The 16,398-nt window shown below is 44.0% G+C and overlaps 1 protein-coding gene across 6 annotated transcripts in view; it reads right to left on the bottom strand.

The window, feature by feature from the left end:
* Nucleotides 1-745: 745 nt before the first annotated feature.
* magixa (MAGI family member, X-linked a) overlaps nt 746-16,398 on the bottom strand; it is a 57,742-nt gene continuing 42,089 nt past the window's right edge. For 5 of the 6 annotated variants that reach the window (XM_047365745.1, XM_047365706.1, XM_047365736.1 and 2 more), the window contains 5 exons: nt 9,282-9,476; nt 9,134-9,204; nt 6,419-6,565; nt 5,036-5,174; nt 746-2,308 (listed from right to left, as the gene is read on the bottom strand). In XM_047365745.1, the coding sequence (XP_047221701.1) occupies nt 1,530-2,308; nt 5,036-5,174; nt 6,419-6,565; nt 9,134-9,204; nt 9,282-9,476 (1,331 nt within the window). In that variant the 3' untranslated portion in view covers nt 746-1,529. Of the gene's footprint in view, nt 2,309-2,486; nt 2,575-5,035; nt 5,175-6,418; nt 6,566-9,133; nt 9,205-9,281; nt 9,477-16,398 lie in introns of all 6 variants that reach the window. The other variant, XM_047365753.1, reaches the window with a different exon arrangement.

Below are 16,398 nucleotides of genomic sequence, written 5' to 3'. Positions count from 1 at the left end.
AAATGTAGCACTGAGATCTAACAGAACCAGAACAGACACAAGTCCATTATCTGAGGCCATAAGAATATCATTAGTGACTTTCAGCAGAGCTGTTTCAGTGCTATGATGAGCTCTGAAACCTGACTGAAACTCTTCAAACAGGTCATTGCTGTATAAATGTTCACACATTTGATTAGCAACTATTTTCTCAAGAATTTTAGATAAGAATGAAAGATTGGATATAGGTCTGTAATTTATTAAATCATCTCGATCAAGCGAAGGTTTCTTAAGTAAAGGTTTAATTACAGCTAACTTAAAAGCCTGTGGTTCTGATCCATTTACTAAAGATAGATTAATCATATCTAAAATGGGGCTGGTAATCAGAGGGAACACTTCCTTAAATAATTTGGTTGGGATTGGGTCTAACATACAAGTTGAAGGTTTAGATTAAGCTAATATTTCTGAAAACAGTTGAGAACAGTCAAACACAGATCAGTTTCCACAATTACTTCCAATACTGTTTTGAATTACTGTTATTTGTTGATGCTTAATGCCACATGTCAGAACAAGGTCCAGAGTATGAAGACAAAAGAGGGTAGGCCTGTGGATGTTTTATCCAAATACAATGGAATCCAAGATTAAAAGCTACATTGCTAAAATCCCTCTAACCACTATAATGACCTTATCAGTATTTAACACTTTTTAGCATTTCACCCCCTGCAAAACAGAAATGTTGTGATGTACAGACAAGACACATACTACAGAATAATTACTCAGTCTTTATTTGAATTTTTCTTATAAAACTCATTGTGGAACCTGTTTTATGTGTTTGAGTGGGCGTGATCTCTTGGCATCGTGGGAGAGCATGGTGGACAGAAATAACAGGAAATGGCAGAGGTTTGCAGAACAAAGACTTAAAAAAATGAGGCACTTGTTCTGATCCGGAGCTCATCCTGTGACACGGTTACCATGGTGACACTGAGGATGCTGGATAACAGCTGGACCTGACATCAGTGTGTGTTTGTGTGTGTCAGTATGGCTGTGTTAAATCATCAGTTTCTCTTTACAAGCAGGCAGGCAGATAAGACCTCAAGTTCTGTTTATCTCTAATAGTATCAATAATATATCAGTATTCATGTCAGGGATCATTTACACATTATAAAAATAAAAAAATCATTCCAGTTGTATTCACATGCTGAGGACATACAGTTGTTTGCATACAGTTTAAAAGATCATGATGATGATTGAGGAACAGGCGCATTTCAATCAAACATGCAACAGTTTCAGTTGCCACGGTAACCAAGGTACCGAGGTAGAGACATTTGCTTTGTTAGAAGACTGAGAATGAGCAGGATGGGTAATGAGGTGCAGGTGTGGTTCAATGAGCAGGTCTATGTCCAGATGTTCTCTGGCTAATCAGAGAGTGGTTTGTTAGCTCTTGTCCAACAGGACAGGGCTTCTCTCACAAGGCCAACCATATAAGCCCTTATTTTTACGCCAATAAAAAGGTTCAGCAAATGAAAAAGGAGAATGTCCTCGCTGCTAGCCAATCAGAGAGGAAGCCCGTCTACAAACTCCCGCCCACTAAGCCTGCTGCCAGTCAGAACCTGAGTCAGTCTCTGTGTGCTCGGCTTCAGCCAGAGCCCTGGGCTGTTTTCCTGTTTCTGGGACAACTGGGCCCTCCTCCAGTCAGATTTCTCTCTGGTTACACTGGCAATGCTGGCTGCTGAATGGCTAATCTCTGAGAAGCTGGCTGCTGATTCGCTGTCAGACGGAGGCTTGTCATCATTCAGTGGCATCAGGAAGGAGAATGCCGGAGCTGCTGCTGAGCTCCCATAATGCTTTGCATGGCGGCTGACAGTGTGGCACCTCCTCCTCTCCATCTCGGTTCCTCTGGCCTCCTCTGAAAGAGAGGAGCCCCAGGATGAAGCTCCATTCCTGGGTAAGCTCCTGCTCCTCCTCTCCTGCTTGTCCAGTTTCTTCTGACTGATCATCTGACTTCCTTCCTTCTTCTCCTCCTCCTCCTTCTTTCTTCTTCTCCTGTTCCTCTCCTCTTCCTCTTGTTGCCTCTTCACAGCCTCCACTTCCTCTTTTTTCATTCTCATCTTCTTTTGCTCTGCTTGAACTTCTTCCTCCACCAGGTCCAGGTCCAGGTCAGGAGGCCCTACTCCTCCTTTTCTCTGTTTGGTTTCCACCTTTCTCTCTCTCCTTCTCCTCTCTCCTCCTCCTGCACCGCCTCCTTCTCTCCACTGCCTGCTGAAGGAAGCGGTTGCCATGGTTATCGACTCCTTCTGCAAGGAGGAAGGGGAGAGGGCTCCTTCCTCAGGGCCTGATGGAACAAACAGAAACAACATTCAAAAGTTTTATAATTTAAAACAGTTTTAACACATAAAATCACAACATGAACATGTGACCTGATCACATGACACAAGGCTTGATGATGGTGATGCTGAGGAAGAGATGAAGGGATGAAGACAGAGTGAAGGAGGTGAAACAGAGCTACCAACCGCGGGTTCTCAGTGCGTCCGATCACGTAGAAGCAGGGCTCGCCCTGTTTGGAGTTGGTCATACAGAGAGACAGGCTGGACAGCTCCACTGAGGAGGAGGAAAAGGAGGAGGAGGAAGAGAAATAATCAAATAGTCAGAGCGAAGCAGGAGTTCATCTGCTGGACAGTTCAGCAGCTTCACAAACTCCTGCTATGGAACATCTGGCTAAGGCTGGACCACATCTGGAACAGAACCTGACAGAAGGTCAGAAATAGGCCAGCTGTGAACCAGTATGAACCAGAATGTAGCAGATCTGTGGCAGAAGGTTTCTGCTTCAAGTTTAGCTTCAGGCTTCAGTTCAGTTCATCTGTGCACTCCAGTTTCTGGATATTGAAAGTTTCATAAGTGAAGCTGAATAAATGTAATGAATCTTTTCCTGATTTCTGCAAACAGATCCGACCTGGGAAAACCTTGGAGAGTTTGTGAGGAACTGAGATGCAGATGTACTAACAAACCCATCAAGCAGATTCTTCCTACCTGCAACATTTTGTCTTCTGTAAAATTAATTTAAAAAATATGTAAAAAAAATCAAACCTGTTGTTATCTCATGATAACTGGATAATTAGTTTGTTAACTCAGGATAACGAGACAATTATCTGGGAAATGCCACATTCTTGATAAAGGGATCACGGTTCTATTAAAGCAGTGGGTTTTTCTTCAGTATCTCTGTGTTTCGGACCACCAGGTGGACATTCTTTTTTTTTTCGGCACTAGAGGCCTTTATTTCCCTTAGGTGTATGAATGAGTGTGTTCTTGGTTGTTTGTGTGTTGCCCTGTGATGGACTGGTGACCTGTCCAGGGTGACCCTGCCTCTCGCTCATAGACTGCTGGAGATAGGCACCAGCTCCCCTGTGACCCACTATGGAATAAGCGGTAGAAAATGACTGACTGACTGACTAGAGGCCTTTATTTTTGACAGTAGGCAGACAGGAAGGAGGGGCAAAGAGACGGGGAGACATTTGGAAAAGGTTGCCGGGTCCGGGACTTGAACTTCGAGGACTATAGCCTCTAAATGTGGTCGCGAGCTAACCCTTACACCACCAGCGCTGCACCCACCAGGTGGACATTCTTGGATGGTGTATTTAAGAAGCAACCAGGAACCACAGATTTCACACTAAATTAGCTAGAACAAATTAATGTCCTTATCTTTAGATAATATTCTTGATCGAAAGCTAAATGTGACCATTTGTGATTTCCTGGATGTGAGACCCAAACATCAGACTGTTTGGTACTGATTCTGTTCTGTTTGAATGGATCATACATTCTCTGAAAGCAGGTGAGCTTTGAGCCTCACAGGGAGACTAAGAGCTGCAGAGGATATTTTGGGGGGTTTGTATCTTTCTACCATGTTTATATGCAGACTGTATGAAGATGGACAAATGGACATCATCATCTGATTCCATCTGAAGTTACAAAGTGTCTATTCTATTCTATTCTATTCTATTCTATTCTGTAATTGTAGCCTCTCTTTGCTAGTTCTGGTACAAATCTAAATAGAACTACAGTGAATTTTGCTCATAATTGTTTCCTTTTGGAGTAAAGTTTTTCAATAAGAATGAAAGACGGATCTGTCTGAACTCCACAATTTACGAGCGGTACTTGAATCCTTGTCCTGGTCCGCTCACCTGTCTGCACAGAGACCAAAGAAGGACCAAGCAGCTCAAAACATGGAACCCATAAGTCTGAGCTGAAAAATGAAGCCGGCAGGTATGAATTACATAATTATCCTGTTATCATCAAACAACAATGCCAAAAATTTAGAGGGGTTCTTGTTCTGGTAGTTTCATTTTAAAACAGCCAGTAGATGGCGCTATTGTTTTAGTTTGTCTCATTAAAGAACAGGAGGAACCTAAACATCTGAATTGTGTCTGTTTCTTCACTGAGAGCAGAGTATCAAAGTAAGTCCTCCTCAGAGCACAGATTTTCCTGTTAGATCCTCTTTGATTTAAACGAAGCAGACATTCACTGAACGACTAAAGTCTGTCAATTACAGAAGACTGACTGTTCACCATGCCTGCTATCTCTTTAATGGCCACGCTGCAGGAGCAGCGATGGTTTATTTTCAGCTGTAGAGTAACTTTTTAATTGAACCGTGAGCAGAAAGTACCAGGTTGTTCTTAAGCTGCTTGCTGCAGAACATCTGATGTTGAACAGAGACTCTCACTTGTTCTGCAGCTTTATAATCATCTTTATTGGTCATTGCACATGTACATTATAATGAAATGTGTCCTCTGCATTTAACCCATCCCTTACAGGGAGCAGTGTGCTGCCATTGTGCGGCGCCCGGGGAGCATTGTGGGGCTAAGGGTCTTTCTCAGGGACCCAGAGTGGTAATCTGTGGGAACCTGGCCCCTTGTGTCCCCTCCAGAACACAAACCTCCTGTTCTAACCACTAGGCCACCACTATATCAGACTCTGCTCCATGTGGAATTCAGCATTATTGAAGTAGGTCGATGAAGAAGACAGACAGGTGAGAGTCACCTGCATGGCGCAGAACCTAAAGTCTCACCATAATCTGGAACATATCCGTTTCCTTTCTTCAGAACCAGGTGGATTCGATGTCCTCCTCTGCGGATCTGCTCCACAGCCTGACTGTGGGTCATTCCTGCCGTACTGTCTCCGTTAATCTCCACCAGCTGGTCTGACACCTGCAGCACAGGTAAGCACACCTGGTTAGTGGGTAGAAGCTAAAACTGCTGTGTGGATCTGAGAAATTAAAGGGTCCAAACTCTGAGCTGGAGCTCCTGGAGCAGCTGAGGCTTCATTCACAGGTGCCCCTTGAAAAAAAAAAAAAAACTTCCTCTACTGCAGTCAGCACCACCTGACTGAAACACCACAGAGACACACAGAATACACCTTTATGACCAGTTTTCCCTCTAATGAAGCTCCAAGTTCCCAAGTGAAACTCTGGATTTACTGCTCCATCTATGTTCCAACGCTCACCTATGGCCTTGAGATACGGATCAGTACCAAAAGAACCGGATCCGCGATCTAAGTAGCTACGAGGAGCTTTCTCTGCTTTAGGTGTAAGGAGAGGAGCTCCATACTTCAGGAGGAGCTTAGAGTAGAGCTGCTGCTCCTCGTTCAGGAAAATTTCATGTATGACCTGAAGCTCAGCATAAACTGATAAAAGTATTCACTCCCCCTCCCATTCCCACCTGCTGCAGCACTAATTCTGGTCGGAGTTCAGGGCCGCTGGTTCTGTGTAGGAGGTCGCTCTGTGATTTGAGTTCTGTTAACATGTCTGGGGAAGAATTACAGAAGGCCTCACCTCTGTTTTCATGGAAATTATCTTGAACACATGCCTACTGTTATGAGAGAGTTTGTCTAGTCAGAGCAGATGCGGCGCATCTTGAAGACATGTCTGATCGCTGTAAACCTGTTCTCCCTTGTCAAGGTTGTAATAAGCTGGTTGAGTGAAAATCATCCATCTCTTCCTTTGGCGAATATACATTTTTCCATAACAATTTATTGGCAGCGGTGGGATTCTTCTGAGGACATCGACAAAATAAGGGCCTGATCAACTTGGGAAGAGTTTGCCGGCCTCAAACCCAATTACTGTTACAAGGAAGGAGGACTTCTGACTGTGTTCTTGGAGACTCGGCACTGTAATCCTAAAAAGAACCTAACGTTTTGGAGACGGGTAGATCCTCAATCAGCATAATTTAATTAATATTATTTGCCTCATAGCTTGTAAAAATGAATACAAACTGTAACCAGTGGAAACCCTTTGTCCCCACAGTGGAAATCCTCTCTCACTGAGTGTTTCATGATGAATCTCCACAGCTGCTGATTTCATAGCAGTCACCGCCATCTCAGCAGCACCTCCTACTGGTCATGTTATTCTGTCTCCAGTGGATATAGGCTCCACCTGTGTTAGGTGTGTGTGTACCTGTATCTTGTTGCTGCGCTGGGCCGGCCCTCCCTCCATCAGGCCCAGGACGTACAGGCCCATGTTGTACTCACTGCCCCCCCTCAGAGAGAAACCGAACCCTGTGGGGCCCCGTTCCAGATCCACGCTGTAGAACCTGGACTCATCCTGGAACACAGAACCAAGATGCTGCTGGGACCATGGATACTCCTGGAAGTCACTGCAACCACTGGGAATAAATGTAAAATCATTTCTCCAAGGACAGTCAGTTACCAAATCCCAGATCAAACCCAGTTGAACATCAGGAACATCTCTGTTAAACATTCCTCACAGGAGCAGATCTAAAGGGGGGCAAGGGGGGCAGTTGCCCCCCTGCTGTAGAGCCTTGCCCCGTTGCCACGTTACATCTGGTCGGTCAGATCAGAACAATAATAAATTGGCTGCCATGAGAATAAGATTTCTAGATATGACTGCTGGTGTGAATGCGATCATTTCTGGTTTCATATTGTTATAGACTACGTGTGGTAATAATTATTCCTAATGTTGATGCTGGACATTGCAGATCATAATGAAAAGGAAATTTAAAAGTGGAGACATTTCCAGTTTCTTTGGCTAAAAAGCGAAGGATGAGAAGGAAGAAGAGACTGTGGGATATGAGGAAGGAGGAATGATGGAGAGACCAGGAGGGTCACAGGTGAAGGAGGCCACTGAAAGTGCAACAGGTGAAGAAATGGGTGAAAATGATGTTAGTTTAAATGATGAAGATGAGAAGATTTCAGAGTCAGAGAGAGAAAGAAGACTGATGAAGAAGAGAAGGAAGGCAGGGAGTCCAGCCCATCCAGCTGGACCACCTGGTATGGATTTATTCTGGCTATAAATTCCAGTGCAGAGATGTTAGATGTTTCTGCTCAGGTCTACATGTGTGTTAAAGTTAGATAGCTCAGGCTTTATAGATGTTGTCAGTTTATGTTTTAATAAAAGCAAATCCTACAACACGAAGAAACACAGTGAAAACTGTTTTAGATCATTCTAATAGCGACTATAGTTGTTTTAGATCAATGAACTTCAATGAAGACGTCCAGCATTGCCACCCTGCCTTGACCTTTAGGGCCTCCTTTGACCCCGCAGGTAAAAATGTCTTCTACCTCAGGAACATCAGTTGATGTAACTAAAGGAACAATCTTTTGGATCCAGTCAATAGAATCATGATCCAAAACCATCCCAGACAGTCCTCTGTTGCAGCTCCTCTGGTTTTTCTTTCTTCTTCATCAATCAGGTTCTAACAGATCAGATCTACAGGATGGAGCCTGGACATGCTCTAGTTTCTCCAGTTCCCTCCGTTCATTTCCAGTTGGATTGAGATCTGGACCTTTTACTGGTCGTGTCGGTGAGCTGATCTTTGTTTCCTGAAGGAAAGTTGGAATGTTCTCTGCTTGCTAGAGGTTCTGACCTCCTTGAAGCTCCAGATCATCACTGACTGGAATTGAAATCTGCTGCTGTTCTTCTCACACTCAACTTCACATGTTCCACTGGGAACGTTCCGGCATCATGTCCAGGATTCATCCCTGGATCCCACTTTGATCCAATCATCCACAGTCTGTGACTGCTTGTCTTCAGCCAACCAGAACCTTGTTTTCCCTTGTTCAGATGGTAATGATGGTTCCAGTTTGGCTTCTTCTCCTTCAGCTGGTTTCTCACAGTTCCTCCTGTTGCTGTCTTTCATTTCTGCTGTTCAGTTTCAGGCAGGTTCCTTTGAGTTCTCTGTCCCCTTGGTCCACCTGGATGCTTCCTTTCTCCAAGATGAACATTTACTTTGGAACCAGCTGACTGAGAACAACCAACATGTTTCTGCACACTCGGTGCTGGTTTTCCTTCCTGAAGGAGTTTAGAACCTTCTTGGTCTGTGGTTGGAGACATGCTTCCTGTCTGACAGCTCTCTTATCAGCAGACTCCAGTAGACGTGTGCAGGTATATTTCAAGGCTGATTCCACCAGTTTCTAAATTAACTGCTGGAGGACATAATGTTCCAACAACTTAATGCTCACCTTCTACAGATGATCCACATGGCCCTGTCTTTTAGTGTTTAACCCTTTCTCTCTCCTAGACATGGCTACTGACTGAGCTTCTACTGTAACTAACTCTAAGTTCTCTCTTTCAGACTCTAATCTTGAAAACTGGATCAGAGTTTATCTGTTCTTTCTTTCTAGATGAAACGACTAAAGGAGCTACATCCATTAACATTTACTTTTCCTTCCCATAGAAAGTACTCCTGGATCAGTGCTTCTTTGTTCTCTTTGTGTCTCTGCTCTGTTCTCTCAAACCTCCAGTCGGTCGTGGCAGATGGCCGCTCACACTGAGCCTGGTTCTGGTTCTGCTGGAGGTTTCTTCCTGTTAAAAGGGAGTTTTTCCTCTCCACTGTCTCTACATGCATGCTCAGTATGAGGGATTGCTGCAAAGTCAACACCAGTGACTGTCCACTGTCTCTACATGCTCATCCAGGAGGAGTGAATGCTGCAAGTCACTGACTGGATGCAATCTGCTGGGTTTCCTTAGATAGAAAAACTTTTTATCCAATTTGAATAAATAACTGAATCTGACTGAACTGTTCAATGGTTACGATTAATAGGAATGAATGAACCTGACTGTTGTGAAGAACCTTGAGACGACATGTGTTGTGAATTGGAGCTATATAAATAAACTGAATAGAACTGAGATAAGCAGAGAAATAAATGTGACCTTTGACCTCCCTCTGGGCCCTTTGATCAGGCGTCCATCAGTGTCGAGGTCGGCTCCGTCTGAGGAAGACTCTGTGGAGCAGAGGGAATGTGTGAGCCTCAGGTGTGTGTGTTGAACTTCCTGTGTGTGTTCCTGTGTGTGTCTGTACGCTGTTTGGGGTTGATGCTCAGCCTCAGCGTGTTCCCCGCCCTCCTCAAGATCTGGGACAGGTCTCTGTGCTGCAGGCCACCAACCGGTCGACCCTCCACCGCCTCCAGCCTATCTCCAGGCTGGATCTGTCCGCTGCGTGCCGCCGGGCTGCCACGGCGCACCGTCACGAAGCGGTGGGACATCAGGGAGGAGGCTGCAGAGACAGGTGGGAGGGGCTGTTACACCTAGCAGGTTTTCAGTCCTGAACAGAACCACGGTAAAGTAAGAAGAAAGTCATGCATTGATGATTCCTGCTGCTCTCTGACAGCTGAGGAATAATAAATGAGCTGAACTTTAATTATTGAGGCGTGTTCAGTCTGCTCGGCTGAACCACAGACTTCTGCACGGAGAAGAAACTCACTTTGTCCTGAACACCAAGCAGCTCTGTTGCTGCTGGAACATCTTCATCCATCACTGATCGGGCTCACAGTTGTCTCAGCCTGATTTCTACACAGAGCTGCAGCTCCACTGTTGGATGGATGAGGTCCATTCTCCTTTAGTTTCGGGGTTTAGACCATCAGAACCTAATAAAACTGAATTGGTCTTCACCAGGTCCTAAAAGCCATTCAAGTTAACTTCAGGTGAACAGAAACACTCAACCGATTCCAAAGTGTCATCATTTATTCAACTAAGATGAAGCCAAAGTGGAAAAGTATTGAATGAAAACCCCATGTCCACCCCAGACGGACTCACATTTGACTCTAGAATACGTTGGTAGACTAAGGAGGTCATGAGGAGATCATGGTCCACTCAATGCAAGGAGCCCAGCCAGGTCCTGCATTCAGATGCAGCTCAGGAACCCTAAGCTCTGCTGAAAAAGACTTTTAAATGATCCTCAGTTCAGGATCTGCTTCTTTGCTGCAGCGTTCCATCGGATTTTAAACTAAGATCTGCTTTATCCTGGAAAACATTCTAAACCACCCTGGATCCAGATCAAGCTGTAAATCCTTCTGGAATCAGTTTTATTGGCTTATTTCTCAGCAGATAGAAAAACATTTCTTGGAGTTTGTTGCTCTAAGTGAAGCTGCCAGGTTCTGACAAATGTTCATCCAAATTTTGTTCATTTCCAGTGTAACTTTTGTTTACAACCTACCCTCTTCTGTGCCAGACCTTCCCACACAAAATTAAAAATCACGGACACACTCACAGACATGAAGACACAGTCAGGCCAGTCTACGTGGAAACACCGGCAAGGAGAAATTCCCAGGAAGATTTCCTGGATCAGAGACACTAATCTGTGAACTGTTGGGAACAAAGAAACTAGAAAGGCTACAAACAAAGAAACAACCATGTGTTTCAGCTCCAACAGACAGCAGAGGTCACATGTGACCAACACACTGACCCTGAAACCATGAAGTGACGCTTATCTCCTGACTCACTCAGTTTCATGCTCTGAAGCCCCACAGCAACACAACAGCAAACACCGGCAGCTGGATGGGAAACCATAGTCAGTCCTGTGGAGTTTAGACCCATGCCACAGACAACGACGTTTTAGCTCCAACAAGGTGATTCCCAAATACCTGGTGTAACTGAGCCTGGGGTGCAGTTTGTCCTACAAACTGATGGAACAGGACAGGTGGAGGTTCCAGTAGATAAACACCATCTGAATGTCTTTTCTTTCAGAAATGGGAAAAAATCCAACAAAGACCTGGACCCTCAGTTCATATGTAGATATCAATATTACTTCTACAGCAATAAATAAGCTCCTGTACAAGTTTCCAGCTTTGATCGAGGAGTCTGATGATGAAGGGTGCAGCTACATTTACCCAGATATGAGGAGTCCGTCAGACATCAGATTTATCAATGTAACACATTACAAACTTTTATTATTAGTAGGAAGTAGAAGTTACTGTCAGAAATGTAGTTAAAATAAACAGAAAGTTTACCTTAAGCTGACCTGAGGTAAACCATGCAAAGCTAAACTAAGGTAAACTAAACTAAACTGCCAAAAAAAAAAACAAATGGAGAAAAGATAAAGTGTGCTAACGCAAACCAAGCTAACAACGATAAGCTAAATTAAGCTAAGGCAAAGTAAACTAAAACCAGTTGTAACACTGATAATAATAAAATGAAAAAATATTGTAATTCACTTTTTAAAAACATTTAAAAAAATTTAAATGATAAGCTAAAGTTAAAATGTTAAATATCAATTATGACACCTGGAAAAGCTGACTTTGTCAACCTTCACCCCCCTTGATGCAACGATAGCGTTATGTGTGGATGCAGTAGCCGTCGGCGGCATCTGGTTCATCCAGACGTAATGGTGACGTCCCATAAGGTGATGCTGCGCTGGATTTATAATGCTGCAACTTAAAATGGCATTGCTGCATAGATGATGTCTTTACCATTTTTATTTCTGATGGTAAAAATATGTCGACATGACCACAGAAGGTTCTCTCTCTGTCGTCCGTCATTGTATCTACACCTCCGTCTCGCCACAGTGGCAGCAGTTTTGGTGCCAGTTAGCACCTGCCTTTCAAAAGCGCTAAATATAGAAGCAAGACAGGTTTGATAAATCATGCTGTGGGTTGTAAGGGAGGGCATTTGCATATCCTCCTCCCGTAACTGTGCACGTGTGGGTCATTTTCAGATGTTTTGCATATTCATGAAGGCAAAGACACTAAAAGATTAGCACCTGGTTCGTAGATCAGTTTTGCGCATGCAGTCCTGTTTTCATGTGATTTTGTACATGCAAACCTTTTAAAGATCAGGCCCAAAGTCAATCTACTATGGGGTAAACTGGGAAAAAGTATATGAAGATTAGGTAAGCAAAGATTAGTTAAAGCAAATTTAGCTAGGATGAAATAGGCTAAGCTAAGCTAAACTAAACTATGTTAAAACAAGATCGAACAGACAAGGTAGGTTTACGTACAATTAACTAAAGTACAGAGGTTGGACAATGAAACTGAAACACCTGGTTTTAGACCACAATAATTTATTAGTATGGTGTAGGGCCTCCTTTTGTGGCCAATACAGCATCAATTCGTCTTGGGAATGACATATACAAGTCCTGCACAGTGGTCAGAGGGATTTTAAGCCATTCTTCTTGCAGGATAGTGGCCAGGTCACTACGTGATACTGGTGAAGGAAAACGTTTCCTGACTCGCTCCTCCAAAACACCCCAAAGTGGCTCAATAATATTTAGATCTGGTGACTGTGCAGGCCATGGGAGATGTTCAACTTCACTTTCATGTTCATCAAACCAATCTTTCACCAGTCTTGCTGGGTGTATTGGTGCATTGTCATCCTGATACACGGCACCGCCTTCAGGATACAATGTTTGAACCATTGGATGCACATGGTCCTCAAGAATGGTTCGGTAGTCCTTGGCAGTGACGCGCCCATCTAGCACAAGTATTGGGCCAAGGGAATGCCATGATATGGCAGCCCAAACCATCACTGATCCACCCCCATGCTTCACTCTGGGCATGCAACAGTCTGGGTGGTACGCTTCTTTGGGGCTTCTCCACACCGTAACTCTCCTGGATGTGGTGAAAACAGTAAAGGTGGACTCATCAGAGAACAATACATGTTTCACATTGTCCACAGCCCAAGATTTGCGCTCTTTGCACCATTGAAACCGACGTTTGGCATTGGCATGAGTGACCAAAGGTTTGGCTATAGCAGCCCAGTCGTGTATATTGACCCTGTTGAGCTCCCGACAGACAGTTCTGGTGGAAACAGGAGAGTTGAGGTGCACATTTAATTCTGCCGTGATTTGGGCAGTCGTGGTTTTATGTTTTTTGGATACAATCCGGGTTAGCACCCAAACATCTCTTTCAGACAGCTTCCTCTTGCGTCCACAGTTAATCCTGTTGGATGTGGTTCGTCCTTCTTGGTGGTATGCTGACATTACCCTGGATACCGTGGCTCTTGATACATCACAAAGACTTGTTGTCTTGGTCACAGATGCGCCAGCAAGACGTGCACCAACAATTTGTCCTCTTTTGAACTCTGGTATGTCACCCATAATGTTGTGTGCATTTCAATATTTTGAGCAAAACTGTGCTCTTACCCTGCTAATTGAACCTTCACACTCTGCTTTTACTGGTGCAATGTGCAATCAATGAAGACTGGCTACCAGGCTGGTCCAATTTAGCCATGAAACCTCCCACACTAAAATGACGGCTGTTTCACTTTCATTGTCCAACCCCTGTATGTTAGTCTTGTGTTTAAAATTATTTTTTGTGAATAAAGTTTTTATTTTAGAAACAGAAATATTAGTTAAACATCAACAGCTAAGTAGGTCAAAGGTTTAAGGAGCCGTTCTGCCACCTCCATGTGAAGGGGGGTTAAAGTCTGCCTGTCTTTCTTAGGTCCGACTTGCCAAGTGAGGTGGTCACAGGTCTGCATCAGCTGACTTGCACGGGGACCATCCGGCTTCGCGGGTTGTGTGACCAGCTGTGAACAGCAGGATTTTAAAGCATAAACCAGACTCAGAAACCATTTCAGACGAGAAGAAGCTGCTACATCCTTTAACTTTAAAGCATTTGCTCAGCCATCGCTGCACCAGTAGTGTTTTAAAGAGAACGATATGGGGAGACTTCTGACAGATTTTATACTGACATCAACGCCCCATCTGACCTTCTGTTGTCTCGCACTGCCAGGCTTTGTTATTGAAAGCTCGCAGCTGTGTGCGATCTCTCCGTCTCCACGAATGATTTATAAACAGCCAGAGAAAACTCAGAGGCAGCTCATCTTTGTTGGTTTATGATGGAAAGTTTTGTGGAAGAGGCAAATGTCCAGATGTTTTAAATTCTTAAGCAAAAACCAACTAATATCTGCTGGTTTTAGAAACATTTATCAGAAGAGAAACAGATGTACACCATCCATCAGTACCAGCTACTGTATGCCAAGTTTTCATTACATCCACTTGGTGAATGATAAAGTTGGAGCTAAAAGCCTGTTTTCTGTCTGTCTCAGAGTAATATTTAGGAAGTTATACACATTCAAAGACCTGGAAACAAGATGTGTGTCTGTGGAAGGCTGCTGCTAACAAAGAGCCAAAGATCCAGTTTCAACCAGTTCTTTGATAAGTTTAGTATCATCATCCCTCAAGTTTGGGAGCCCTGTTCAAATTGAAAAGGCCTGATAAACTGGAAATGATGAGAGGTCTTTAAGAACCCTGGAGAACAACAGACCAAGACCACTTTAGAAGATTACAAGAAGATGTGGCTGCCCAAAAGGAAGCCATGAAGAACTTACTGGATCTGAACTAAAGCTGGAGAGATATGACCAGCATGAACTCAATTCTTCCTCTCAGTTAATCAACAGTAACAGAACCATATTAATCTAAACTGTTCAGAACTGGGTTCTATGCTTCAGAGTTTACTGATGTTCAATCAGGTGGATGCGCTGAGATGTTTCATGAGAAAACTGTAAACATGAGGAAACTTCTGTGTTCATGCAGCTCATGAGGACTTCAGAGAGCAAACAAACACTCCGATCTCAGCAGGTCTGCAGCATAAACAGGATTCATGGACAATGGATCAAATCAAACAGCTTTAAAGAAGGTTTCAAACTCTGTGTGTTTAACACTGTTCAAACAGAACCAGGGAGGTTGGATCAGCACTGATAAGAAGGCGGTGAGATCAGCATGTTCAGCCAGCGGAGGAGGAACATCAAGATACACCCGAGTGGAGAGAGGAGGAGGAGGCTGAGATGACGAAGCTGTGACACAAAACCCTTACTTCTGTAATCATCTATGAACAGTTTAAACTGGTTAAAATACAGACAGCTTCAGAGATGAGGAACAAACTAGATGTTCTGTTACTGCACCTAGTTTGAAACCAACATCTTGTATCTCCTCAGGTTCATCTCATTCTTCACCACCCATCCACTCCAGCACATTCCAGGACAATTCATGCAATGAACTGAGTAATGTTCCAAGCATGTAATAATAATCTGGATTTGGTCATCAGTCTGTCTCTATGACAGCTTGAGCCTCAAACAATCAAACATCTTCAGAGGATCTACGGAAATATTGGAGGGATCTGCAGGATTCTTCTTTTGCAGAGCAGAACATCTTGACACCATTGAAGAAATTTACATGACATTCAGGGAGCAGACACAATCAGCCATGATCTCTGATCCCTCAGATGGTTCTCCATTCAGAACCATCATTCATCACCAGCTGATGGAACTTCATGGAGCAGTGATGACTTTGGAGAACCTCCGCCTAGCTCTACATCCAGATCTATTTTCACAGCCTTTACTGAGCAGAGAAGAAGCCAGATGTTAACCTCAGAGAAGGAATCAGCTTCTCTGGGCTCGGAGGCTTCTGGGATGGACCATCTAACAGTGGAAACATGGATCAGATGGATCAGTTCTCCAGATGTTTGGTGGAAGAGGAGCATCCACCCTGTTGACAGCAACCATTCCCTGCAGCCAGGCTCTGATGGTAGGAGGTTGCATCATGGTATGGGCTTGGATCATCTCCTCCTCCGTGATGCAGTAAAGTCCAGCAGAGATTCTAGAGCAACATTTGCTGCCTTGAGGACCACATCTTCTCCAGGGACATCCGTCACATTTCACATTCCAAAGTGCTGGCTGAGGAAGAGGAGGGTGCAGCTGCTGGACAGACCTGCACCCAGCAGAGACTCTTGAAGGGTTTAGGAACCGCACCTTTGGACACCTTAAGACGTGTTTACAGGAAGAATGGGAAAGAATGACACCTGGACCTGTTCATGTCTTGATCTTAACTCCAGAATGTCTTTTCAGTGCTGAGAGAAGAATGTCAGTAAAGATCTAATAACATCATTAAGCTTTGCTTCATCCTTGCCTTTGGAACAGCGTTAAAGCCAACAAAGCTGCAGGTGTTCTAACATCTCCAATCCAGCTGTGGTTTTCCGATCTAGATTCTGTCAAAAAAGTGAACGCTGCCAGCGTCCATGAGGTCCTGCTAGCAGCACGAAGTCTCAGACTTTTAACGAGCTCTTCACACGCTTCTAACAGCTATCAGAGACAGATCTTAGCTGTGTTGTTGCAGGAAACTAAAGTTCTGCTGGTTCTGCTTCAAATCCTTAACGTCTCCTCATATTACAGCTTATTGGACTTCTTTCTGCAGCTCTCCCTGA

The sequence above is a fragment of the Girardinichthys multiradiatus genome, chromosome 1 (assembly GCF_021462225.1).
Source record: "Girardinichthys multiradiatus isolate DD_20200921_A chromosome 1, DD_fGirMul_XY1, whole genome shotgun sequence".
Lineage (NCBI taxonomy): Eukaryota > Metazoa > Chordata > Actinopteri > Cyprinodontiformes > Goodeidae > Girardinichthys > Girardinichthys multiradiatus.
Note: the sequence above shows the minus strand (reverse complement) of the source record. Positions and strands in the feature narration are given on the sequence as shown.